The following is a 26,763-nucleotide window of genomic DNA, read 5'->3' on the forward strand; positions in this document are numbered from 1 at the left end:
GTAGGGAAAAGCATGTAATTAATTTTTGTAAGTACTCAAAAAACAGTGCAACTGAGAAGAGCAATCATAGCATCTGTACTACATCGAGGATGTGCTTCCTTCAGTTTAAGGGACATTTCCCAAAATGACCAACCAAATCATTTCAGTAACCTTTTAAACCAGTAGTGTCAATAGAGGATTCCATTAAAACTGGTCTTATGAACACATTAACTGTGTTCAGATTTTCTTAGACTAGCGAGGTTCTATTTAGTGTCTAAATCTTCTCATAATGAAATAGAGTCAGGAACTATGAAATAAACTCTGAAAATCGTTACTAGGTGCAAAGCCTTTATTAGGGCTGTTATATACAAGCCTGGAAACGGTCTCTTCCCTGTGAAAAATACAGCTGTTTTACACTTAGGGCAACTTGTAAACCTCGTTTGTTTTGGACCGAATTGTCCCAATAAGTCATTTATTTCCAGTGAACCTGTCACGATAAGTGGTCTAACCTCTGAATTTTATTAGTTGGCTGTTACCATCGCACTAATAGACAGTCTCCATTTTCCACAGAATAAAACTGTAATGACTGTTGATCATTTTCTAGTTCAATCTCTCTGCCCGGCATCTAAAATTAGACAAAGGGGTGGGGGTGATTAAGACAGATGTGGCAAAACCTCCCCCCAACAAAGATGTATGGTTTCCATTTAGAATCAGACCATGTTACGTAGAGACATAGCTTAGTAGCAAGTCATACTGTGGGGAACTTGACTTTGTGTTTTGCTGGGCAACTTACTTTGGGACTTTCATAGGACAACAGAAGTTCTGACACAGGAACTTTGAGAAGACGTGACAGCAAGCCTTTCACCTTTTGAATTGTCATGGATTCTATCAAGGAAAAGAAAAACCATCAAGTTCTCTCAAAGGACAGTTACCTGTAAAATGAGCTCACGTGACAAGACCACAACTGTAATGACAGCTGTCACTGTCATTTCAGTAATACTATCAATTTACCCAGGTAAATGATCAGGGAACAGCTCACCCACCACGTGGGCCACCAGATCAGTGTCACCATTTAGGGGGTCGTTTGGGAGTCTGGGGGAAACGGAGCCGATGATTGACCTAAGTGCCCTTTGATGATGAGTTTTCATACCATTTCAGTGGTGTTTAGTAGTTCCTCCTTAACCTGAATAAACCAGAAATCATATTCTCAGCACAGAAGAATAAACGTGAGTGAAATCATTAACTTTTTAAACCTTCGTGCTTGCTTACTTACGAGGTACTGAGAGAACGCTGGCGTGGGGCTTGGGTGCCATGAGGACGCGTCTCTGTCTCTCTGGCTTTAGTTTCCTCCTCTGTAAAGTGAGGTGTAGACTAATGATCCACAAGCCCCCTTCCAGCGCTCCCAGTCTGTAATCATTGTGGTTTATGTGTGTAATGCGATACACATACAGGGGACTACCAGGCATGGCAATGTAACTTAATGAGGAAGAGCTTTGGTTTGTTCAGAAAACACTATGAACTTCTCTCCAAAGATGGGTGTGGTAAATACTGGATGTCTGATTATGAGCAATACAGTTTCTTTGAAGCTTTAGCTGGAGGTACAGCAATAGTGTGGTGTTCCTACAACGATCACATGTATTCAAAGAAATATTTTTCTATGAAAAATAATTTTTGTAAAAGCTGTTTTTATGCAACTTGTGATAATAAATGTTATCTTTATTTTAGAATAAAAACTGGCCCTTTTCTTGTTTATGTATTGCATATAGACACTAAATAGACTACAGTGTCGATTAACATAATTTGCTCTTTTATTTGTGAATATATGATAGATAATCTTGTCCTTTCAAAAGATTTAGGTGGACTGGCTTTCCTTGTGCAGAGGGTGGTTAGTGCTGGCTTAACTCTGACTGCTGACTTCAGAGAATATAGGACTCAGATTTGGAATCGCTTGAAGCATAATTATGACGTATAATTTCTCTAGATTATTCTAATCTCTGCTAGTTCCACCTGAGGATGAATAAAACTCAAGACCATGAACACCGTGGGAGGTCGGGGAGGAGCCATCAGCCCGGGACGGCGCTCATTTGTGCTCTCCACAGTGCCTGACCCAGCAGGCTCTGCGCCTTCCCAGGGGAAGTCCAGAAAAGGAAACTTAACACAGCCCTAGCGAGAACATTCTTGAGCACGTTCCCACAAGTTGATTTCACATAAGAGAAGGAAAAGTGCAAACATGTCCAAAGCTAACTGCTTTTAACAGAAAGTCCTGGCCCTCTCCCACTCGTCTGTCCCCATGCATGCCCTTACTGACAGAAGTTAAGTCTGAAAACAGAATAATGAAGCGGGGACCACTCATTTTAATTCATCATTATGTAACAGTGGCAACATTACACTTGACAGGCATAGAAACTAAAAATGGAGCAATACTAGTAAATTGATACTAGATGATGGTTCTGGATCATAAAGGTACTTCTTTGGGCACAACCAAAGCCTTCCGTAAGCAATACCATGATAAGCTTGTTTTATTTGATAAAAATGAATTAAAAAATCAATGTGAATTCACTGCACTGACAGGGAAACAGAAGGGTATTTCACTAGAGTCATTTACGGTAATAGATATTTTATTTCTTCTTCAAATCCTCACTGTGCTAAATTTAAGCTGTTTATATTTTAGTATTTAACTGTGAATCAAGTTTAATCTTGAGATTCAGACTGTAATTTTTCTTTTGACTGACAGTTTAAGGTAAGTTACATTGATCTAATTTGTTGACATAAATCAGTTCCAACAGCATCAAGGTTTAAAGTTCTGAAGTAAGTAGTTTTTTTAAAGAAAACCATTTCCAGTGTGTCCATTCAAACGGCGTCCAAGAGCTGTCTCTGCAGGGGCTCCTGACTGGTAAGGAATAGAAAGCACCCAAGCCCGGTGGCAGAACATCCCCGGCCAAGGAAAGCCCCCGCAGCAGCAGTGTGAGAACTAACCTGCAGAGGGCCTGGGGGAGGCCCCGAAGGGCGAGCACTCCCATGCTACTGCCTCTGGCTGAAGAGGCAACCACGACAAAGCTGTTCTCTAGATGAGCTGAAAGTATTGTGAGACTTGAACTTTCAGGGGGGAGTGATGTTATTAGCATGGTGTTAGCATTTTAGAACGTAAAAGCTAGTGAAAACCTATAAGCTGTAAGAGCCCACAACTTCAGAAATGAATGAAATGTTTTACCTCCAGCCACCTCGAGTTGAGGGGCCAGCGATTCAGAAGCATGAGGAGGAGCGAGAGAGAGAGAGAGAGAGAGAGAGAGAGAGAGAGAGAGAGAGAGAGAGAGAGAGAGACTCTTCTTACCTGGCAGTTGTTTCTCTATGACTTTCTGATCAAGTTGATTAGGATATTTTATCTTCAGTGCTTGAAAGAAAAAAGGAAAGAGACGAATTGAGCCCTGCTGTAGGAAGGATTTACATCACATGCACATTACCAGCCATGGCCAAAGGATGCAGCTCTTCATACAACTTGGCTCAAATCCCACTAAAGGAACAGATGCTTATTGATGTTTAAAATTCCTTCTATTAATACTTCACTGAATTACAACAACAAAAAAGAGCTGGACCAACATCCTATGGCTTTCCTGTTTCTCCTTAGTACTTCTTTCCTGACGTTTTATCTAGGTTTTCAAGTGTAAGAAAAGCCACGAATTTCCAAATCACAGTTCAGTTCACTACTCAGATACTTCCCACATGTGCAAAACTGTTAAATGAGTTTAAAGAATGGGGACTGCTAACATGTTCAAAGTCAGAATTTAGATATGTTTGAGAGTCATCATTTCTTTAAAAATTGAACTACTCCTCTAGGTACTTACTTAAAAGAAACAATCCCTATTAGGTCATCACTATTTCAGCATCTAAGGACTTGAACACAAATAAGCGGTCTTTGAATGTGGGGTTCTTACTTAGTAGCTGGTTTTTGAGCAAAAATGGTTGTTGCACTTTGAGTTCCCCATCTTCAGGTGCACCATATTCTGTTTAAGGAGAAATGAAAAAGGATGAATGATAAACCAAAAGGCCACTGTAAGGGAAAAAAAAATGTACAGGTTAAGTGTCAACCTAGCCTTTTCCTTTCCCAGGATGAACCCAGCAGCAGCTGGATGCGAACCTGGGATCTGCTTCCTTTTATTTGGTTACTGGTTTAGTGTATTTTTTGGAGGGATGGACAGACAGCAACGGCTGCCAAGCCTGGAACCCTCCTGTCTTCTGTGCATCCCATCACTGATCCCTAGAGACAAGAAGAGGCTGTGCCTGCAAATACTTAGAACGCTGACGCGAGTTTCACCTTTGGTCATAGTTCCCTTTCTTTCTGGGACCTGAGAGAAACTCGACTCACAAACACCTTCACCAGGTTTCAGCCAGTTCGTGCAGTGCTGCTCTGGGCGCTCAGAACCACCGCTGCAAACCAGGTCCCCTGCCAGGAAATGCAGCCTCTACGTAAGGTGTAAGGAAAGCAGCCCCCTTCTCCTCTCACTTCTGCCAGTACCACCAGGGACAAGATGTCTATAAATACCCTCCACGCTCTGCTTTGTATTCTACATTCTTAGTGGGGAGATAGTGAGCCATACCTGCAGGGCTGCTTTAGAGCCTTCCCTGCCCTGCCCCCGAGTGATTTAGAATTCACCTCAAGTGGCCAGGAAATCGGGCCAGCTAATGGAGTCATTTGAAAGCAGTTCCCACGGGCAGCTTCTCTTCCTTAAAGATAGTGTTCCAGCCTGAAGTGTTTATGCAGTGAGCTTCTCACATTATTAAATATATAAAAAAGAAAACTGCATAAGAGGGAAATTTGGAATAATAATGAAATCGAAATGGAAAGTACATCAGGGACAAAGAGTCCTGAAGTCGGAGCTTCAGTATCCAAGGAGCCAGGCTGGAGGTCAGAAAGCGCCTTGCACACCAAGCGCCAGGGCTGGTGAGCCCTCCAAACAGAGCACTCAGGAAAGCTACACTCAGCTCTCATGAACGTTAAAATTACCTGGGGAGCTTAAAAAATACCAACGCCTAGGTTCCACATTAAATGCTCATCATTTAAACCATTCCCTAGGGTACAGCCAGGGTTGAGATAACCTGGAGGCCTTCCTGCCCTTCCTAAAGTAGGAAGTGGGACCCACCTCCTGGAATCGAAAGTTCATTGAGTAAATGCTAAGATGAGAAGAACTTCTGTTTAAGAGCTACTTTCCCCTCCTCCTTCTGCTAAGAGATGCTGCAGATTTATCTTCTCTAAAGACAACTCTTAAATTAATTATCTGCTCCCAACTAGCTGCTAGAGCCCCTACTGTCCATTTAGATGAGTATAACAAAGCCCCAGTGGAGAAAACAACACTGAGGACCTCCTTTGACACCCAAAGGGAACTGTGTCCTAGTGGACAGTCCCCCCCGCAGCCCCGTGAGGGCCCTGGTGCACAGTACGTACTGAGGCAGAGCGACTGGTATCTAGGATGGGCTGCAAGAAATTCCTCGTTTGGTCTGTTTTTGTCTGGATCTTGATGTCCACCAGCCTTTTTCCATTCATTTCCGAATGCTTTTCGGTAATCAAGCTCAGCCCCACGCCTTTCCTCTCGTTGAATCTATATGGATGTGAAATAAAAGCAGGTCTATTAAAGCACTTTTCTAACGAGTGTGTCTGACACCCTCTCCTTTCTCCACTGCCTACCCATAGAGAATAATTAAACTGAAAGGAACAAGACAATATATTTCTACCTTGCCTTTTTAATGTTAACAGGATCCAGGAGTTTCTTCAAAAAGAAAAGTGGATTTCAGTTTTATCCTTTTCTTCATGGAAGTATCTGGACTATGCCTGGGGCCCAAGGTCACAACATGAGGTCCTCAGCCTGGAGGAGCTGACTTACTCAGAGTACCCAGTATTCCTCCCCTGCCTCAAATGACAAAAACTGGGCCTGCCAGGGCAGCTGAGCAGCGGTTTTCCCTGCAGGCATCTGAATGTGACACCACCTCCCGAGGAGCTGGAAAAAACTGCCATTGAGAGGAAATAATACTTACCATGGGGAGGAAACGACATCTGATACCCTTTACGGTCTTCCACTGTAACTTCTCTTTACACTGGACCGTTTGGTTTCTAGTTTAAGAAACACCTTGTCAGGACACCAGTACTCACCGCACACTTGTTCAGGGTCCTCAGCTGACCGATCCTGGCAATGATGAACTGCCGTGTGGTCTGTGCATCTTTGCTGCTTTCAGTCAGGGGGTTTCTGGTGCAGGACAGCGCATGCAGACTCTGTAACTTATCTAGCTCATTGATAGATGACCACTGAAACCCAGCAAAAGAAAACATATGAAAATAAACATGTTTCAGGTTAATTTTTCAGATTATTCGGACTAGCAGCAGAAAAGCAAAAGTCCCCAGTTCCACTGGAGGCATGGAATTTCACCATGCAGCGAGCACCCACGAGGAAGGCCACATATTTTACAACTGTGCCGTGTAAACTGACAGACGGGCTGGTTAAGTGTGAATTAATCTAATTTCTTTCTTAATATTTTTGGGTTTGTGTGAGGAGTTTCACTCCAAGGAAGCATTTCTCTTTCAATTTAAAATATTCTTTAATAGCAGGAACCTACAAACCACATCATGAGAATGGAAATAAGTGATAATGTAAATACATACATTTTGAAGAAGCTCTCACCTGTGATATGCGATTGTCGTTTAGTACAAGGTGTTGCAAGGAAGGAAACATCGATGTTTTGCACCCTAGAAGGAGAATTAAGTTACACAGTAGAAGGGAAACAAAGCTGAAGTATGGGGGAGCCGGGGGAGGGGTTACTGAATAATCTCATATACCAATTCCAGCGTCTGGAAAATGTATAGAAGCAAGTCCAATGTCAGAAAGGATTAGTTGTTCTAATCTGAAATGTAAAAATGTTAAATTTGATTACATAGGACAATATAAAATGCTATGGGCTATATCAACCAGACTAGATTTGTAAATTTTTTCCTACACCCTAGGTCTTTGTTTTGTTTTGTTTTTGTTTTTGTTTTTTTGCGATACGCGGGCCTCTCACCGTTGTGGCCTCTCCCGTTGCGGAGCACAGGCTCCGGACGCGCAGGCTCAGCGGCCATGGCTCACGGGCGCAGCCGCAGGGGGCACGAACCCGTGTCCCCTGCATCGGCAGGCGGACTCTCAACCACTGCGCCACCGGGGAAGCCCCACCCTAGGTTTTGATCCCATGAAAAATGCTTAGAAACCTTAAAGTCCGATTTAGGGCATGCAAAGCGGACTCTCTGTGCTACATTCTGATGATCCTGCAGTCATCAAACAATTCCTGGGCCTCCTGCTGTGCTAGGTGCTAAATGGGTGTCAGAGAGCAAAAAGACAGTCTTAATTCCCAAAGTTCAATGAATGAAGACTTCTGATATCAGCACCAGGGCCAAATTATTCATTCTTCAGTGATCTAGTACAGACATAGACTACACTGTATGTGGTTCACAAGTCAATTCTCTAAATGAATTCAAATAAAATTTTCCCAAAGGGAATTACTCAATTTGGGAATTCCATCATCATCATCATATTTCCACTGAGAAAGTATATATAGCATAGGATCCATTCACTAAAAATTTACTAAGAACTACTGTAATAGGCATTTTAGGAGCCGGTTACCTGGGCAGATATGCTATTAGAAACAGCTGGTTTTCATCAATTAATTGATTAGAAGAAAGGTCTAACAACTTGACCGTCTGTAGAACATCAGTCGGCCTATATGGAAGATAAAATTTTTTCAACATGAATTTCTTAATTGTTTTCAAAGATACAGCCTTAAAATACCTGCATCTGGTGTTAAGGAGAGGTCAGGGGGTGGGAGGCAAGTATATGATATGAGTATAAAAGGGCACCATAAAGGATTCTAGTGGTGATGGGAATGTTCTGTCTCTTGACTGGACCAGTGTCCTAGTTGTGATACTGACCATAGCTTTGAAAGACCTTACCAATGGGGAAACTGGGTGATGGGTACATGTGATCTCTGGGTACTATTTCTTATAACTGCACGTGAATCTAAAATTACCTCAAAATTAAAAGTTTAATTTTTAAAAAACTACATTTGCCTGTATAATAAATAAAATCATTCTGAACAGTAAATTTTCATTAATTTGAATCCTTTGAGAATTTGCTATAAATGTGTCCATGTTTAAGTTTGTTTTACATACTAATTTAATGATACCAACACAAGAGGAAGATTAGGCAACAACATATTTAATCTACTTAAGACAACAAGCTTTTTACACGGCAGTCATCCCTCAGAATCCATGGGGGATTAGTTCCAGGACCCCCGTGGACACCAAAACCTGAGGATGCTCAAGTCCCTTTACATAAAGTGACACAGCATCTGCACATAACCTACACACATCCTCCATATATTTTAAATCATCTGTAGAGTACTTGTAACACCTAATACAATGTAAACAGTTCCAGTGCCCGGCAAATTCAAGCTTTGCTTTTAGGAACTTTCTGGAATTTTTTTTTCCCCAAATATTTTCCATCTGTGGTTGGTTGGATCTGTGGATGCAGAACCTAGGGATATGGAGGGCTGTACTTTGGTACATTGACCTTGAAAAGATAATGCTAATTTAAAATCCATTATTTAATCCTTAGAGCATCTCCTACAGAACCCCCACTTAGAAACGGAAGTTAAATACATTTATGTAAAACTAACACAATTCATGGCTTCAAAAATATTTAATTCAAGGCTTTCACTCTGATGGGGTTTCCTCATTTAGAAGCTCTTAGTGAAGTCTGAGTTGACATTCTAATTTGTGAAGGCAATGAATAATAAGCATTTCTCTAATTCTTATTTGCACATCCTCCTAAAACTTAATGTTAGGTGTAATTGTGATCATTTATTCAGAGTGCCTAAAGGATATGCAGCTACTTGTCAGAGAGAGAATGATTATCTCTTTACCCTTGAAGTTTGGAAAAACTATAATACATAAAAATGCTTTTGAACTAATAAAAAAAAAAAAGAATGACTAAATGGTGACCGATGCGTTGATGTAAAACCCTGGTTACCTTTCTGAAATGACGATAGTATTGGACACAAGGTACAGTTTCTCAAGGACAGGACACCTGGAGGCGCAGCGGAGCACCTGGGGAGAAAATCAAGGCAGGGTGACGCGGCCTCACTGGTCATTCTCCCCACGTGCTTATCACTAGAACCTCCACACGGATTCAGTTTAGCTACTGTTGTAGAAATAAGTGCTGGGGGAACAGGCTGGATCCCTATTCGGGGAACTAAGATCCCGCATGCCGCGCGGGGCGGGCAAAACATAAAATAAAACAAGATAAAATTAAAAAGGAAAGAAAAATGCCTCTGGACATTTTGTTACAGACTCTATCTCAGGCCAGGAGTGCCAGTGGACGGCTGATAAAATCACGGTGTTAAAGGGCCATGCTTTAATGACACAGGAGCACACAACTTCGGGCACCTGGAACCAACCAGGATAGGTATCAGCCCATCATTCAGGCATATCCTGACCTGTACAAAGTGGAACTGGAGACGGTGACCTAGCATGTCCTCATTATTGGATACAGTTTGTTTAACCAACGGAAGGAAACATGTGAAACACCTTTCCTCCTCAATGCCAATCTGGGTTTATAAAGAATGTACTAATAGGGCAAACTTTATCAACAACTCTTTCTACTTTTCCTCACTGGACCTTTACTGCCATCTCCACCTCCGGAGTCTCTCCATGCCCTTCCTTCCTGTTCTGGAGGGAGCAGCTCTCAAGGAAGGAGCCCTAGGAAGGCAGTCGGGCGGCTGTAGGCACGGACGGCCCAAGTGAAAGGCCCCTTATCTCTTGGGGAGGTACCCAGGTGATACTTCCCAGATGAACAGCTTTGCTGGGATGTATATTTATCTGCACCTGGTTTGAAAGTGGAGTGTTCTGGGTGTGTGAAGCCAGTTAACCTCTGACAGAACTGAGGAGTGCCAGATCTAAGTTCCAAAGGCTGCAGGGCCCACGAGTCCACTTTCGAACCCAGCTGTGTACATGAACAGTGGCTTCTAGGAGCTGAACTGCAAGCAAGAAAAGGGTGTGAGAACCTTTCTGAGGCTCGGCCTCGGCCCTAAGAACACTCGTGGGGAAACTCAGGCAGCTAAAATCTCAATCCAGAGCTAACTAAGGCTTTTCAAAGCTCAGCATGTACTTGGTGCAGACCCCCAGGAGAGCCACTGCTCAGGAGACACCAGGACTAATCAGAGGCACCAAGAGAAACAGGATGGATTCTGAGATACCACATTCTACTAACTATGAGGATTTTGTAACTCCTTTCTGTAAGGCCGTTGAAAGAACCCTATTATCTGGATAATAGGATGATTAAAATGAAGCCACCGTTGAGCTTCAATCCCCCATTAAACCAAGAATTTAAAACTGTTTATCACTGGGTAACAAACCAAAGAAGTATGTTTACCTCCGTCCATGTGATTCCTATCCGGTTAAGGACTAAAACCTTCAATGCAGAAAATGTTCCAGTTGGAGATGGTGAACCGGAGGGAAATTTTAGTTTGTTTTCACTGTGCAGAAGAAGAGACACAATGAGCTTCTGGCGATAGAGGAGGCCCAACTGGGACAGTCACTGAAAGCAGTAGTTTGGGATTTGATATGAGGAGTCTGGTTTGTTTCAACCTTAAAATGCGATTATACTAAACACAAAGTGAGTCAAGACTGTCTAATTTTTAATAGTTACAAGATACAACTTGGTATCTAACACGCAGAGATGTGTTTATGGGGTTAGGGCCGCGGTGAGGCTGCGGATTTCCTGAAACACAAGGCTCAGGCATTGATTTGTGAGGTCAGCTTCTGGCTGCACAAGCTGCGGCTCTGGACACTGTAAAATTCAGTCCCGCTCTCAAGAGTCTTACTGACGTGCTAGGTTGTGAGCTAGAATTCTGCTTCTAAACAGAGCCTGCTAACAGGATGGATGAAATAAATTACTGCCCTGAAGTTCTCTCTCAAGATCCTAATCTCAGAAGGTACCCCATATCTTTTTTTTTCTCAGAAGATATCCCATTTGACAGTCACTGTGAATGAAGATACCATTAAAGCCCTTATTTCCAGAAAAGGTGACGCCATGGGTCGAAGTACACTCTGTGCTCTCTTTGCAAGGATAACTAATTTAGGCCTGTCCAACTGCTCCACTGAACCTGCCTGAGCCAGGAACAACTCACCTGTACGTGTAAAGTTGGCTCAGGTGTGAAAGGGGGTTCCTGGCCGAGCCCTGGGAAAGTTAGGTTCTGAGATTAAAACTAATCAGATACTCAAGAAGGCCTGGAAAATTGTGACATTAGTAAAATACAGAGCTCAGTGAAAATTCCTTATCAGAACTGAACTAAGCAGCACCCCAATGAAATGACTCATTCCTAAAGCAATTAAGTGCTGGAAGGTTAATCACATCTCCTTCTGCCCACTTAAATATCCGAGTCCCCAGATGGGCCATCCTCTATGGTCAGGCCTATAAGAAACACGAAGACCCTCCAGCTCAGTGTAGTAAGCCACCCTGCCCCACTGCCTGCATCAAAAGTAAAACACGTTACCTATTAATGAATCACCTCAGGTGACCATTTGAAAAACTAGAATCATCAAAGAATATTAAGGAATAAGTTAAACTTAGATAAATAAATTCAACTAAGCCGTCCTCCCCAGCTCTTTCCCACAGAGATGCCGACAATTGGGCAACCGCGCGTTCATACCTGAGATTAAGGACTTCCAGGTGCTTGAGCTGATCAGCAATATCTACGACTTCATCCCATGATGGCAACAGGTTTTTTGACAAATCTATGCTTCTGACATCTAAATGCACATGTTAAGAAACAGCAATATGGAAAGATTCATAAAAGACAAGATGGTAATTGCCTCAATTCTGGAACATGGGATTGTTCCCTTTTCACTTTATACCTTCTATTCTGCGTGAAATTTTTTCATGAGCACATATTACTTTTACCCATTTTAATCATCCAGCTGTTCATCCAGAAACTAAAAAGTTCATTGTCACATGCTACAAACTTGAGACAGACACAGACAATCAAATGAGTGAGAAGCAAATGTCGTCAATGCTAAACCATTCTAGCATTATCCAACAAAAAGAGAAAAACCAACAGTGATGGTAATCGTGATCATCGAGCACCTCAGGTGCGCCCAGGGGCCTTGCCCTTGGCACTGAGGAGCCCCTGCAGCCTCACACCAAGCACACGCATCTCCTCCTGGAGGGCACCGCTGAGCTCTGTGCTGCAGAAATCCAAGTAAGGAGAGGCACCTCCGGGGGCCAACAGGGTTAGCTTGGACACATGTTCAAAAGTGCTAAGAAAGGCCTGCAATTCTGAGGGTCTCCTGTGGGTTGGACGGAGTGAGTGTGACACCCACCATCCCTGGTACAGGGATCCAGAGGGGGTAAACCAGTAGAACAGAAAGAGAAAGGCACCTGATGCCAGGGGGGAGGGGTGGCAGTGCCGTCAAGAGGCCAAACCCCTGGGCAAGAGACAGAAAGAAGCTTGGAGCAGGACTGGACCAGCTCAAGGAGAATCTCACATGCTACTCTGATACGTGCAGAAGCTGTCCAGTTCACTCCTCTATTCTGCAAATGATTGGGGGCCAGGTGTCTAGCAGTGAACACACCGATCAGTAAGCACGTGCATCTCTGGCGTGCCAGATACAGACACATATCAGAGTACCAGCGCCGGGCCTGCAGCGAAGGGGGTGTGTGAGGAATTTATACACATTGCTCACGGAAGACCACCTTCTCTAAGGTGATGTGTGAGCAGAGAACTCAAGGAAATGAGGGAATGCCATCCCAGAGAAGAGCACCAGGGCAGAAGGGACGACATAGTAAAGGCCCGGAGGTCGGAACAGGTGTGGCCTACGGCCAGGACGGCAAGCTCCCGTGTGCCCGGGCAGAGGGGCTGGGGGTCTGGAAGGGAGGTCCCCGAGGCCTCGGGGGCCAGGCCCGATCACAAAGGGCCTTGCGGGACTTTAGTTAGTCTCTGCCTGAAAGGGGAGCTACTGGTGTGAGCGGAGCTAGGCCTTTAAAAGGTCACTCTGCTGCTGTGCTAAGGCACAGACTGCAGGGAAATGAAGACGGAGCAGAAAAAGGAGGCGCAGGTTCCTGAGCAATCTGGGCTCAGGCCCTACTGGGCGCTAGAGGGGATGGGGATGTCAGGTTCGGCGTCCTAGCAGGAAAGCGGAGCTGCTGGGACTTGCCGCTGGATTCAGATGAGAGAGGTGAGAAAAAAGGAAGAGTTAAATTACCTCCAGGGTTTTTGGCCAGTGCCACTGGAACTTCCCTTTACCGAGACAGGAAAGACTACAGATGAGCAAGTCTGAGGGGACTTAACGTCCCAACGTGTTCAATTCGAGATGACCATGAGACACCCAAACAGAGGTATCAGATACACAGCAGACAGACAAGTCTGAGTGGGGACGGGTCTGGGCTACAGGCCGAAGTGCAGGAGCCCGGCATCTGCAGGCTGGACACGTCTCCTCAGGAACAAGTGTGAACAGAGAGGCCAAGGGTCAGGGGTCTGAGCCTGGGGCGCAGCGACCTCTGCAGGAGGGGCTGAGGAGGAGAGGCCGAAGCGGGAAAGAGAGCCAGGATCAAGGAGCAACCACGGCCTGCATCCTGCCTGGCCCACTGGGTGCCGGAAGCATCCTCCTTTATCACGGAAGGAAAAAACGGAGGCGCAGAGCAGTCGGTAACCGTGCGCCTGGTGCAGACCAAAAGGTGTGAATTTACACCCAAATTAGCCTCAATCCAAAGCCCATTTCCTTACAGCCCACTATGCCACAGGGCGTCTTTACGCATAAAACACGGAGAAAGTAGCTTTTAATAAAAATAGTGGCATCAATCAACAGGGTTGGTTGAAGAGGAAAGCCTTTTAGGCAGGTACCAGTTAGGAAGCTCCACGAGGTGGCAGGAAGAGGGGAAAGAAGGCAGTGGAAATGCACAGAAGGGGATGAACCCAACCCGGCCGGCACAGGCACGCCAGACCCTGTGCCGGCTCCCGCTGGCTGTGGGTGAACTGGGGCCAGAGAGCTAAGGACCGTTCTGACGGTTTTAAATGCTTGTGTTTCAGGCGGTCCTGTAAGCACCCACACAACCTCCTCCAGTTTGCTGGTGGGTCGCAGGCCTAAGCTATTTACTCTTTGGCTCTTTAGGGAACAGCTTGCCGGCTCCCGACCTAAGGAGACTCTAGAAGAACCCGGGCGCAGCAGGGGCTCGGAAATGACGCCCAGAACCCTGGGGGCAGGATTCTCATGCCCTAAAGATGAGACACAGCAGCATGACGCATCCAAGCTCCAGGTCTCACTGCCAGCAGAGTGAAGCTCAGCGGTAGAAACGGCAAAGAAAAGCTGGGCTTTTCTTTTCCTAGTAGAACAACTACCCCCTAAAGGTGCCAAATCAAACAGGAGAGTTGCAAGCACGCGCCTGCTAGACACCAGCTGGACAGAGCATCCTCGGCAGCCACCTGGCTGAAAGCTCCCTCTGAGGGTCTCAAAGCCGCCACAGGAGCAGAGGGGCTTGACCCCGACGTGGGCGTTCCCTCCAGTCCCCGCAGTGCGGCCCCTCGTGCCGCCTGTGTCCCACAGCCGCTCCACCCTAGCCGCGGGCCCTCGTGTGATGGCTCAGCCGGGCGCATCTCAGGGCTGGCGGTCCAACTCCAGCCGCCCGTCATTTCAACCGCCTCTGCTAACTCTGGGCCATTAGGTTGGTGGGAAAGGGTTCGAGGCCAGTCATTCTCCACTCACTCATGCTCTCCATTGTGTAGCCAGAATTATACATATTTCTGCTAGTCTGTACAGAGCACAGGGACCACCTGCATTCTGATATCAACCCCAGACAGGCCAACAGTCATGAGTGTCGTCCCCACACGCGTGTGCACGCACACACATGCGCGCACACGCACGCACATACATGCGCATACACACACATGCACACACGCGCGTCCGCACAGTCCAGGGAGCTCCTGGTGCTCTTGTTCCTGTGGGCAGAGGATCTTCCCCACGTTCAGAGCCAGCTGGTGAGGCATCTCTTCCCCAGCAGAGCTCACCAACCTGACACACTCCCCCTGCCTTCAGCCCCAGCTGAGTGAATGACCTCAGAGAGGAATCAGCCTAAAAACGGTGACTGGATTAAACACACCAGGCAATCCTTCAACTTCGGGCAAGAATTCAATCAGCAAGTGCAAGGCATTCATCACTGAGTCTGCAGATATCAGCGGTGACTTGGTTATCTCACCAAACCTCATTGCCTCACGTCTTAGGGGACGTTCTTCCCCAGCAGAGAGCGCGGTATAAACAAACGAGACGCTGATTCCCCCAGCACACTGCTGACAACTCCAATCAACCAAACAGTTCACACGCCCAAACCCCTCTGCGGACCAGATCTTTTCTGTGTTGAAGATGAGCCTTGAACCGCCTGATTCCCAGTCTTCCAAAACCACTTAGGAGGAGGCCAGGCACATTCCAGAATGCGCCGGGCACCTCTGTGGCACTTTGCTCCTTACAAGCTCCATTCCACACCCCGAAATGCCCTGACCCGGCTGCCTAACCTGCAGAGGGAACGACCTTTCCTGTCACCACAAAGCAGGTACCGCCAGGGTGGTTAGAAACATTTTGCTAAAGAAAGCTACTCTCATCTGCCATCTCTTCAGTCAAGAAACCTGATTGTAAGCTGCTACCTTTTGCATAAACTATTATGTACAGACTAGGCAGACCTAAGGAATTGGGAGAAGACCTTTTAAAGTTAGAGAAAGTCTAGTTCATTCGCTTAGAGAAAGTCTATTTCATTTGCCACTGGGTTTTTTTTTTTAAGGCCAAAAAAATGCGTTTATTTGGGGTTTGTTTGGACTGCAGCCCAAGAGACACAGATCCAAGCAGCACTTGAATTGTGTTCCACCAGACTACAAAATGGAGCAAGTTTACTGGGAATTCTTTTAAACTTATCTCCTGTATTTTTAGTTGTGGGAATAAGAGTAATACAGGGCAAAAAAAACACTCGTAAGAGAAGGTAGAGATAAGAGATGACAAACTTCAGAAAAGCCTGTTTTGAGGTATTATAACAAAACTGCATCCAGCTGCATGAACAGGAACCTTAATAAAGGAAAGAGTTTATCTCCCTCCCTCACAGGAAGGCAGCTGGGGCTGGTGCAGTGGCCCGGGTACCATCCAGGATGCCGGCCCCTCTCCATCCCTTCCCTCCCAGGTCGCCCTGGATGGCGTTCTTCCCACAGGTTGGCTGCTGAGCCCTGGGCGTTCTGTCTGCACTCAAGGCAGGGGAGGACGGAGGGCAATGGACAGAAGCAGACCCAGCCATGTCTGTGCCCCTTGAAGGAGCCCCAACCAGAAACTCCCATGTTACATCTCCCTGGTCGGGGCGAGTCACATTGCCTCACCTGAAAGCAAAGGGTCTAGGAAGGTAACAATTTACCTGGGTGGTGACAACCCCAGGTGAGACCGAGTCCCTGTTAGGAGAACAGACACTGGGTAGGCAACCAGGGTGTCTCGCTCAAGTGTCAAAGCCAGTCAGACCCCAGTGCCGACTTCTCATTGGGAAGGATACTAGGACAAGCTTTGGCAATTCCTCCTTTGTCACCAGGACCATTTACTGCGCAGTTCCTCAAAGAAACTTCCTGCAACTTGCTCAGCTGACTGCATGAAAAACACATAGTTCACATGTATGCATAAACAGGTACGCTATCCATCGGCCCTTTAAAAATTGAAAAGCATTTCAGACATATAAAAAGGCACCAGAAATAACAAATTCCAGTAGCCACCACCCAACTTAAGAAATAAAGCATTACTGTAAAAAAAAAAAAAAAAAAAAAAAAAAAGAAAACTGCATCCAGCTGCATGAACAGGAACCTTAATAAAGGAAAGAGTTTATCTCCCTCCCTCACAGGAAGGCAGCTGGGGCTGGTGCAGTGGCCCGGGTACCATCCAGGATGCCGGCCCCTCTCCATCCCTTCCCTCCCAGGTCGCCCTGGATGGCGTTCTTCCCACAGGTTGGCTGCTGAGCCCTGGGCGTTCTGTCTGCACTCAAGGCAGGGGAGGACGGAGGGCAATGGACAGAAGCAGACCCAGCCATGTCTGTGCCCCTTGAAGGAGCCCCAACCAGAAACTCCCATGTTACATCTCCCTGGTCGGGGCGAGTCACATTGCCTCACCTGAAAGCAAAGGGTCTAGGAAGGTAACAATTTACCTGGGTGGTGACAACCCCAGGTGAGACCGAGTCCCTGTTAGGAGAACAGACACTGGGTAGGCAACCAGGGTGTCTCGCTCAAGTGTCAAAGCCAGTCAGACCCCAGTGCCGACTTCTCATTGGGAAGGATACTAGGACAAGCTTTGGCAATTCCTCCTTTGTCACCAGGACCATTTACTGCGCAGTTCCTCAAAGAAACTTCCTGCAACTTGCTCAGCTGACTGCATGAAAAACACATAGTTCACATGTATGCATAAACAGGTACGCTATCCATCGGCCCTTTAAAAATTGAAAAGCATTTCAGACATATAAAAAGGCACCAGAAATAACAAATTCCAGTAGCCACCACCCAACTTAAGAAAAAAAGCAATACTGTAAAAAAAAAAAAAAAAAAAGAAACAAAGCGTTACAAACATGACACACATAAGTGAAGTCCTCTGCGTCCCTTTCCATCACCCCCTCCCCTCCTCCTCTGTTCCATGTAGGGAACCAGGGCACTGCGTTCGACACTGACTTAATCTTAAGCATGTCTTAATAGCTTTACTACATATTTCCACGTCTCTAAACAATTACAGCATTTTTGTATATTATGAAATTTGACATAAATGGTAGTGTACTGCGTATGTCCTCCTGCAACTGACTTTTTCCCTCAATAGTACATTATTCAGCAGTAAGATGTAGCTCTGTGGACACGTGCTCCAGAGCACGCACCTTCACACCTTGTAGTTTGTTACTATACGCAGAGACCACAGGTAATTTATTTCCTCCCCTGGGACAGGTAGATTAGTCCCAACAGTGAAGGACACACCACTGTATAGCTTTTGCGCTCACGTGGGAAAGTCTCTCTAGGGATACAGCCTAGAGAGCGTGAGTGCGTGTCTTCAGCTTTTCTAGATACTCTCAGAAGCCACTTTTTCAGTGTAGAGAAGCTGTGTTGTTCTATTCATTAAAAGAGCCCATGTGTTACAGTGCCAGAGAGTTAAGAACACAGGGCCTGGAGCCAGACTGCCTGGGTTCCAATCCCGATTCCACTGCTCCTCTGGCCTTGGGTGAGTTAACATCCGTGTGCCTGAGAATCCACATCTACACACCCACATCCACGGCAGTGTTACTAACAACCGTCATATGTAAGCAAACCAAGTGTCCACTGACCAACAAATAAAGTGTGGTCAATCCATACAGTGGAATATTATTCAGCCTTGAAAAGGAAAAAAATTCTGACACATGCTGCAACATTTGTGAACCTGGAGGACATTATGCTGAGTGAAATAGGCCAGTCACAAAAGGACAAACACTGTATGACTGCATTTATATGAGGCACCTAAGTGGGCATCGACTTCACAGAAACAGAAGTAGAACAGTGGTTGCCAGGGGCTACGTGGGGAGAGATGCGCAGCTGTTACTGAAGGGTTACAGGGTTTCAGTTTGGGAAGATGAAAAGGTTCTGAAGATGGAAGGTGATGACGGCTGCACAACAGTGGGAATGTACCGAACGCTGCTGAACTATATGCTTAAAAATGGTTAAGATGGTAAATTATGCATTATGTATATTTTACAATTTTAAAATGCTATGATAATTTTTAAAAATTAATTTATTTTTGGCTGCGCTGGGTCTTCGTTGCTGCATGCGGTCTTTCTCTTGTTGTGGTGAGAGGGGGCTACTCTTTGCGGTGCGCGGGCTTCTCACAGTGGTGGCTTCTCTTGTTTCAGAGCACGGGCTCTAGGCCCGCGGGCTCAGTAGTTGTGACACGTGGGCTTAGTAGTTGTGGCGCGTGGGCTTAGTTGCTCGGCGGCTTGTGGGATCTTCCCGGACCAGGGCTCGAACCCGTGTCCCCTGCACTGGCAGGAGGATGCTTAACCACTGCACCACCAGGGAAGTCCATGCTATGATAATTTAGTGAGTCAGTATTTGTGAAACTCTCAGAATATTGCGTGACATACAGTAAGTCACTTTATAAGCATTTATAAAAATAAACATAAAACTGACAACCTTTGGGGGGAATACTAAGACCACCATGCAAGGCATCAGCTATTACAATCACCAGAAACTAGGGGGAAAAGACAGCAGCAATGTTCCAAGGCAGAGGCTCCCAAACTTTCTCGGTTCACAGGGCCCTTCACAGTGTTTCAGTAATTTTCCAAGGTGCCCCTAGGCCAAAAGAAACACCTCACAGTTCCATTTAGTAAGCAGTTAGGGCCAAACAACTTAATAATTATTTATGTCCTACCAAACTAGTGTCTGTCTAGTGGGCACTGCACAACTTCCCGAACCCTGGAATCAGACTGGACCCTCACCACCTCCTTTTCCCGTTCCATGATGATTTTCAGGAGATACTGGCTTTTCTTTCAGCACAAGAACGGCCAAAAACCCAGCTCTGCAGGGAAATGACACCATGGAAAGGAACAGTAGGAATATCATGAAACTGAACTAGCTCCAACTAGTAGTTTGCACCGTGCCCGACAGATGTCACTGTTTCCCTCTAAAATTCAAAATATCCTGTTGTGCCCCAGCGAGTTTCCTGCAGGCCCAGGACACCTTGGTACAAAGCTTAGGGATTCAGGTCTGAATTCAGACACCACTCCAGAGCCACAGCCATCTCCAAGGAGAAACCACACATAATGGTCTTTATTTGGTTTTGATTCCTTTATTATGTCTCTTCTCAGTGCTACAAACTCAAAGCTGGTCAGCTGGAATTAATCAGGAGACAGTACAATGGCTGAAAGGAGAGGTTTCCATCCCCAGCAGTGATGCCTACCATTCACGGCAGGATCTCAACCGCTATTCTCAACGGCTCTAACAGCTTAGGTATTACTTTGGAAATGAGGAAACTGAGGCTTAGAAGCCAGAATTAACTAACTCTAACTGCTGTCAGGGCTAGAAAGTGGCTTAGCTGACACCTGAACCCAGCCTGACTGGCTCCAACACTGGGTCCTTTCCAGGAAAGACACTAGCTAATTACTGAACACACTGATACTCAGGCAGTAGAGTCATTCACCAGAAAACTTCATGAGTTATGCAGCTGCTCATAAACTAGGGGAGGAAAAATCTGTTCGCATCTGTTGTTAATATTCACAGAGCCCATGGTGCTCTCTGAAAGAGATTAACCAATATGGGGGGGGGGAAGTGCCTCTTTTGGGTAAATGATACTTAAATATTTGCATTTTAAATGGAAAAAATAGGGACTTCTCTGGTGGTCCACTGGGTAAGACTCTGCACTCCCAATGCAGGGGGCCAGGGTTCGATTCCTGGTCAGGGAACTAGATCCCACATGCATGCTGCAACTAAGAAGTCTGTGTGCCGCAACTGAAGGAGCCCGTATGCTGCAACTAAGACCTGGAGCAGCCAAAATAAATTAATTAATTAAAAAATACATAAATGGAAAAAATAAAGCAAGGAACTCTAACCTTATGAAGCACATAGCTCTATAAATCAACAGCAAAAACCATTCACGTTAGTAATCTCTCAGTGGTGCATTAGTCATGATTCTCTTTTGTTCAATTTATATATTCTAAATCCTCAACAATGAATGTATATTGTTTGTAATTAACTGTCAAGTTATTGCTTTTTCAAAAATCTTGACTTATTTTGAGTTTTCTTTTTATTTTCTTTTTTTTTAATGCTGGTCATCTGTGCTAAAAAGCAGAGATATCAAGAAATGAATTTACTGGGAGCTCCTTGATGGTCTAGTGGTTAGGACTTGGTGCCTTTACTGCCATGGCCCGGATTCAATCCCTGGTTGGGAAACTGAGATCCCACAAGCCGTGCAGTGTGGCCACAATTTCAAAAAAAATTAAAATTTTTTTAAAAAAGAAAGAAATGTATTTACTCTTCAACACTGTCCCCATGTGCACTTAAATTCTGTATCATGTTAAATCTTAATGACAATAACAACAACAAGAGCAACAAAAAGATAGCGAAGAATTTTACTTTGAACAAAATGACAGTTCAATTCTTTTACTTTAGAGACAAAGTAAAAGATCGCAGGCCTATGCCAAGTAGCGGCAAATCTACTCTCCAAAGTGGCCACCAGGGGTCGTTACTTGGACGCCTCATCCAGGTCAGGGTCAAACACCACGCACTGACCATCGCTGCTAAACCAGCGTAACCTGGGAGGTTCGGGTGCAGTTGTGCGCGGTTCTGGGTGAATATCAGCTTCCACGCTCTCTGGTTCACGCGGTGCCTCAGAATGAGCAGTGAGCCTGTCTACAGAGCATCACTGCGTTCAGAGAGTTGGAGAGGACAGAGAAAGTTCAAATGCAGCAGTTTCAAAATGCATTATGTAGTGCCCCTCAGACTGCTACACAGTCACTTGTGGGTACTTCTTAAAAGCAAGAGCCCATGCGTGATATTCTGATCTAGTAGGTCTGGGATGGGGCCCAGGATTCTGCAATGTTTCAAAAGAAGCCCAGGTGATGAGGGTGTGCATCCAGAGATGGGAACCACTGGGTTCTAGAAGGTGCCATCATGCTACACGGCACAGGTAACAATGTAGACTTCTGTTTCCATTTTTGACTTATCATCCAGACGTCAACCTTACTTCCTTAATAATTAGTCAATACAATAGAGTATGGTATAAATATTCATAATGGGCAAATCAGTGTTTCACTGCCAATCTAGGAAAGTCCTGTGCTAAAATAAGGACTTTAATTTCCCTGAATACTCAATCCTTGGATTCCTCTGATCTCAATTTACTGTTTTGCAGAAGAGATAAGACCACTTTGGAAGCAAAGTTCTGAGCACTGACATGCAGTCGGCTGACCTTAAATCCTGAACTTTGATGAAACTGTGAAAGTCGGCTCTACCATTATCAGTTCCACTTACCTTTGCTGTTTTACAACAGAGTCAAAACCAATGGTTTCCACAGGTTTATTTCCAATTGTAACAATTTGCTCTTTTCCCTCTTCCTCTGGTTCATCCTCTAAAGCATAGCGGTTCTTAATTGCAGTGAGAAAGTCTACTCCAAAATTTACTTTGTTTGGACGAATGAAGGAACCTCCCGTTGGGTGCCTGGGAAAGGAGAGAAACGGAACAGAGAAAATATCATCTATGGGGACCTTTAAATAAGATCACACACACACAAATTCTTTATAAACTGTCACTCTGCCACAAATGTAAAATGCCTGCATTTACAAATATATTAGCAAATAAAAGCAATTAAACAATTTTTAAAAAGAACGAAAAAGGCAATGTTCTGAAGGCTTTCAAAGTTTTCTGTATGCTGAAAAAGTAGAATGAGCATAAAAGGGAGAGTAATATACTAAAAAAAAAGGGTAATTCATACAATTGATCATAAAGGGTTGTGTGCTGATGCAAGCATGTAAATCCCGATAGATAAACAGACAGATGGAACAGATGATTCACAAAAGAGGAAAGAGAAGTATTAAATCCATGGGGGAAAAGTCTTACCTTGCTAATAATTAAGAAATGTAAATTGGGACTTCCCTGGTGGTCCAGTGGTAAAGAATCCACTTTCCAATGCAGGGGACGTGGGTTCGATCCCTGGTAGGGGAACTACCTGCTGCGGGGCAACTAAGCCCACATGCCACAACTACTGAGCTCTCACACCTCAACAAGAGAGCCTGTGTGCGGCAAACTACAGAGCCCACGCACCCTGGCACCTGCACGCCACAGCTAGAGAGAAGCCCGCGCACCACACGAAGACCCGACGCAGCCAAAAAAATTAAATAAATAAAATATTTTTTTAAAAAGAAATGTAAATTCAAGCAATGAAACTATTGTCAACAAATCTAGCAAAAAATAAAGTGCTAACACTCAAAGACTGAAAGGTTGGGTTAGTTCTTGATTGTATAATCATACTCCTAGGGATTTGTCAGCAGGCAATAATTTAAAAATAAAAATAAAATTGCTTTTACAAAGATTCTATATAATAGCATTTTTTCGGTAATTGAGCAACTCTGGAAACCATAAAAATGCCAGCTGGACAGGAACTATTAAGTAAACCAGACAGCAGTCATTAAAATATTCTACCTATAATACTTAATAAAATTACTTACAGAATAATGCTGAGATTTCTAAAAATTGAACCAAATTGTACATGACACAACTACAGAGGAATCATATCTATGGCTAGACAAAGATCGAATAAGAACACAAAGAAATGAAAACATTTGTGGATAACAGGGTTATGTACAAAAATCTTTTAAATGATAACTTGAACTAAATGAAAGTTCAAATATGGGCCTAAAATAGAGCATGTGGAAAGAATTGTATAGAAATATAGGATATTTTATCACAATTTATATTCAGGTTTTATAACAATTTTTAGTAATAATCTCTAGAAGAATTTTAAAAAATATTAATCATATTGCTGTACGTAATGACTGCTGTCAAGACTTTCCAACAGATTCAAAACAGATCTTTAGACACATTAAATTTCAGCATTCAGCACTGCATCTTGGCAATGATACCTTACTTTCAGGGAAATCTAAGTATGCCTATAAAACAGCTGTAGAGCAGAAGCAAGAACTACAATCCTGCAGCCTGTGGAACAAAAACCGCATTCACAGAAAGACAGACAAGATGAAAAGGCAGAGGGCTATGTACCAGATGAAGGAACAATAAAACACCAGAAAAACAACTAAATGAAGTGGAGTTAGGAAACCTTCCAGAAAAAGAATTCAGAAAAATGATAGTGAAGATGATCCAGGACCTCGGAAACAGAAGGGAGGCAAAGATCGAGAAGATGCAAGAAATGTTTAACAAAGACCTAGAAGAATTGAAGAACAAACAACAGAGATGAACAATACAATAACTGAAATGAAAAATACACTAGAAGGAATCAATAGCAGAATAACTGAGGCAGAAGAACGGATAAGTGACCCGGAAGACAGAATGGTGGAATTCACTGCTGCGGAACAGAATAAAGAAAAAAGAATGAAAAGAAATGAAGACAGCCTAAGGGACCTCTGGGACAACATTAAACGCAATAACATTCCCATTATAGGGGTCCCAGAAGGAGAAGAGAGAGAGAGAAAGGACCTGAGAAAATATGTGAAGAGATTATAGTCAAAAACTTCCCTAACATGGGAGGAAGTGGCCAAGAAGCACAGAGAGTTCCACACAGGACAAACCTAAGAAGAAACTCGCAGAGACACAAAGTAATCAAATTGGCAAAAATTAAAAGACAAAGAAAAATTACTGAAAGCAACAAGGGACAACAAATAACATACAAGGGAACTCCCACGAGGTTAACAGGTGATTTCTCAGCAGAAACTCTACAAGCCAGAAGGGAGTGGCATGATATACTGAAAGTGATGAAAGGGAAGAACCTACAACCAAGATTACTCTAGCCAGCAAGGATCTCATTCAGATTTGACAGACAAATCAAAAGCTTTAGAGACAAACGAAAGCTAAGGGAATTCAGCACCACCAAACCAGCTCTACAACAAATGCTAAAGGAACTTCTCTAAGTGGGAAACACAAAAGAAGAAAAGGACCTACAAAAACAGACCCAAAACAATTAAGAAAATGGTCATGGGAACATACATATCGATAATTACCTTAAACGTGAATGGATTAAATGCTCCAACCAAAAGACACAGGCTTGCTGAATGGATACAAAAACAAGACCCATATATATGCTGTCTACAAGAGACCCACTTCAGACCTAGGGACACATGCAGACTGAAAGTGAGGGGATGGAAAAAGATATTCCATGCAAATGGAAATCAAAAGAAAGCTGGAGTAGCAATGCTCGTATCAGATAAAATAGACTTTAAAATAAAGAATGTTACAAGAGACAAGGAAGGACACTACATAACGATCAAGGGATCAATCCAAAGAGCAGATATAACAATTATAAATATATATGCACCCAACATAGGAGCACCTCAATACATAAGGCAACTGCTAACAGCTATAAAAGAGGAAATCGACAGTAACACAATAATACTGGGGGACTTTAACACCTCACTTACACCAATGGAAAGATCATCCAAAATGAAAATAAAGAAGGAAACAGAAGCTTTAAATGACACAACAGACCAAGATAGATTTAACTGATATAGGACATTCCAACCAAAAACAGGAGATTACACTTTCTTCTCAAGTGCGCATGGAACGTTCTCCAGGATAGATCGCATCTTGGGTCACAAATCAAGCCTCAGTAAATTTAAGAAAATTGAAATCATATCAAGCATCTTTTCGGACCACAACACTATGAGATTAGAAATGAATTACAGGGAAAAAAATGTAAAAAACACAAACACATGGAGGCTAAACAATACGTTACTAAATGACCAAGAGATCACAGAAGAAATCAAAGAGGAAATCAAAACATACCTACAGACAAATGACAATGAAAACACGATGATCCAAAACCTATGGGATTCGGCTTCCCTGGTGGTGCAGTGGTTGAGAGTCCGCCTGCTGATGCAGGGGACGCGGGTTTGTACCCCGGTCTGGGAAGATCCCACATGCCGCGGAGCAGCTGGACCCGTGGGCCATGGCCGCTGGGCCTGTGCGTCTGGAGCCTGTGCTCCACAACGGGAGAGGCCACGACAGTGAGAGGCCCGCGTACCGCAAAAAAAAAAAAAAAAACCTATGGGATGCAGCAAAAGCAGTTCTAAGAGGGAAGTTTATAGCTATACAAGCCTACCTCAAGAAAAAAGAAAAATCTCAAACAATCTAACCTTACTCCTAAAGGAACTAGAGAAGAAGAACAAACAAAACCCAAAGTCAGCAGAAGGAAAGAAATCATAAAGATCAGAGCAGAAATAAATGAAAGAGAAACTAAGAAAACAATAGCAAAGATCAATAAAACTAAAAGCTCGTTCCTTGAGAAGATAAATAAAATTGATAAACCATTAGCCAGACTCATCAAGGAAAAGAGGGAGAGGACTCAAATCAATAAAATTAGAAATGAAAAAGGAGAAGTTACAACAGACACCGCAGACATACAAAGCATCCTAAGAGACTACTATAAGAAGCTCTATGCCAACAAAATGGACAACCTGGAAGAAATGGACAAATTCTTAGAAAGGTATAACCTGCCAAGACTGAACCAGGAATAAATAGAAAATATGAATAGATGAATAACAAGTAATGAAATTGAAACTGTGATTAAAAATCTTCCAACAAACAAAAGTCCAGGACCAGATGGCTTCACAGGTGAATTCTATCAAACATTTAGAGAAGAGCTAATACCCATCCTTCTCAAACTCTTCTAAAAAATTGCAGAGGAAGGAACACTCCCAAACTCATTCTATGAGGCCACCATCACTCTGATACCAAAACCAGACAAAAATACTACAAAAAAAGAAAATTACAGACCAATATCATTGATGAATATAGATGCAAAAATCCTCAACAAAATACTAGCAAACAGAATTCAACAACACATTAAAAGGATCATACACCATGATCAAGTGGGATTTACCCCAGGGATGCAAGGATTCTTCAATATACGTAAATCAATCAATGTGATACACCATATTAACAAACTGAAGAATAAAAACCATATGATCATCTCAATAGATGCAGAAAAAGCTTTTGACAAAATTCAACACCCATTTATGATAAAAACTCTCCAGAAAGTGG

At 43.9% G+C, this 26,763-nt stretch overlaps 2 protein-coding genes across 2 annotated transcripts in view; one reads left to right on the forward strand and one right to left on the reverse strand.

The window, feature by feature from the left end:
• B3GALNT2 (beta-1,3-N-acetylgalactosaminyltransferase 2) overlaps positions 1-1,194 on the forward strand; it is a 56,795-nt gene extending 55,601 nt beyond the window's left edge. The window contains exon 13 of the mRNA XM_007452947.1: positions 789-1,194. The gene's annotated coding sequence lies outside the window, so the exon portion shown is untranslated. The remainder of the gene's footprint in view (positions 1-788) is intronic.
• The window catches only part of TBCE (tubulin folding cofactor E), an 81,647-nt gene continuing 55,199 nt past the window's right edge, over positions 316-26,763 (reverse strand). Inside the window, exons 3-16 of the mRNA XM_007452946.1 lie at positions 22,027-22,212; positions 17,337-17,425; positions 11,704-11,803; positions 10,425-10,527; positions 9,024-9,100; positions 7,620-7,715; positions 6,803-6,867; positions 6,648-6,712; positions 6,122-6,274; positions 5,420-5,573; positions 3,912-3,980; positions 3,311-3,370; positions 773-864; positions 316-604 (exon numbers count right to left, since the gene is read on the reverse strand). Coding sequence (XP_007453008.1) covers positions 512-604; positions 773-864; positions 3,311-3,370; positions 3,912-3,980; positions 5,420-5,573; positions 6,122-6,274; positions 6,648-6,712; positions 6,803-6,867; positions 7,620-7,715; positions 9,024-9,100; positions 10,425-10,527; positions 11,704-11,803; positions 17,337-17,425; positions 22,027-22,212 — 1,402 coding nt within the window. The 3' untranslated portion in view covers positions 316-511. The remainder of the gene's footprint in view (positions 605-772; positions 865-3,310; positions 3,371-3,911; positions 3,981-5,419; positions 5,574-6,121; positions 6,275-6,647; positions 6,713-6,802; positions 6,868-7,619; positions 7,716-9,023; positions 9,101-10,424; positions 10,528-11,703; positions 11,804-17,336; positions 17,426-22,026; positions 22,213-26,763) is intronic.

This window comes from Lipotes vexillifer, unplaced genomic scaffold (assembly GCF_000442215.2).
Source record: "Lipotes vexillifer unplaced genomic scaffold, Lipotes_vexillifer_v1.1 scaffold1088, whole genome shotgun sequence".
Classification (NCBI taxonomy): Eukaryota; Metazoa; Chordata; class Mammalia; order Artiodactyla; family Lipotidae; genus Lipotes; species Lipotes vexillifer.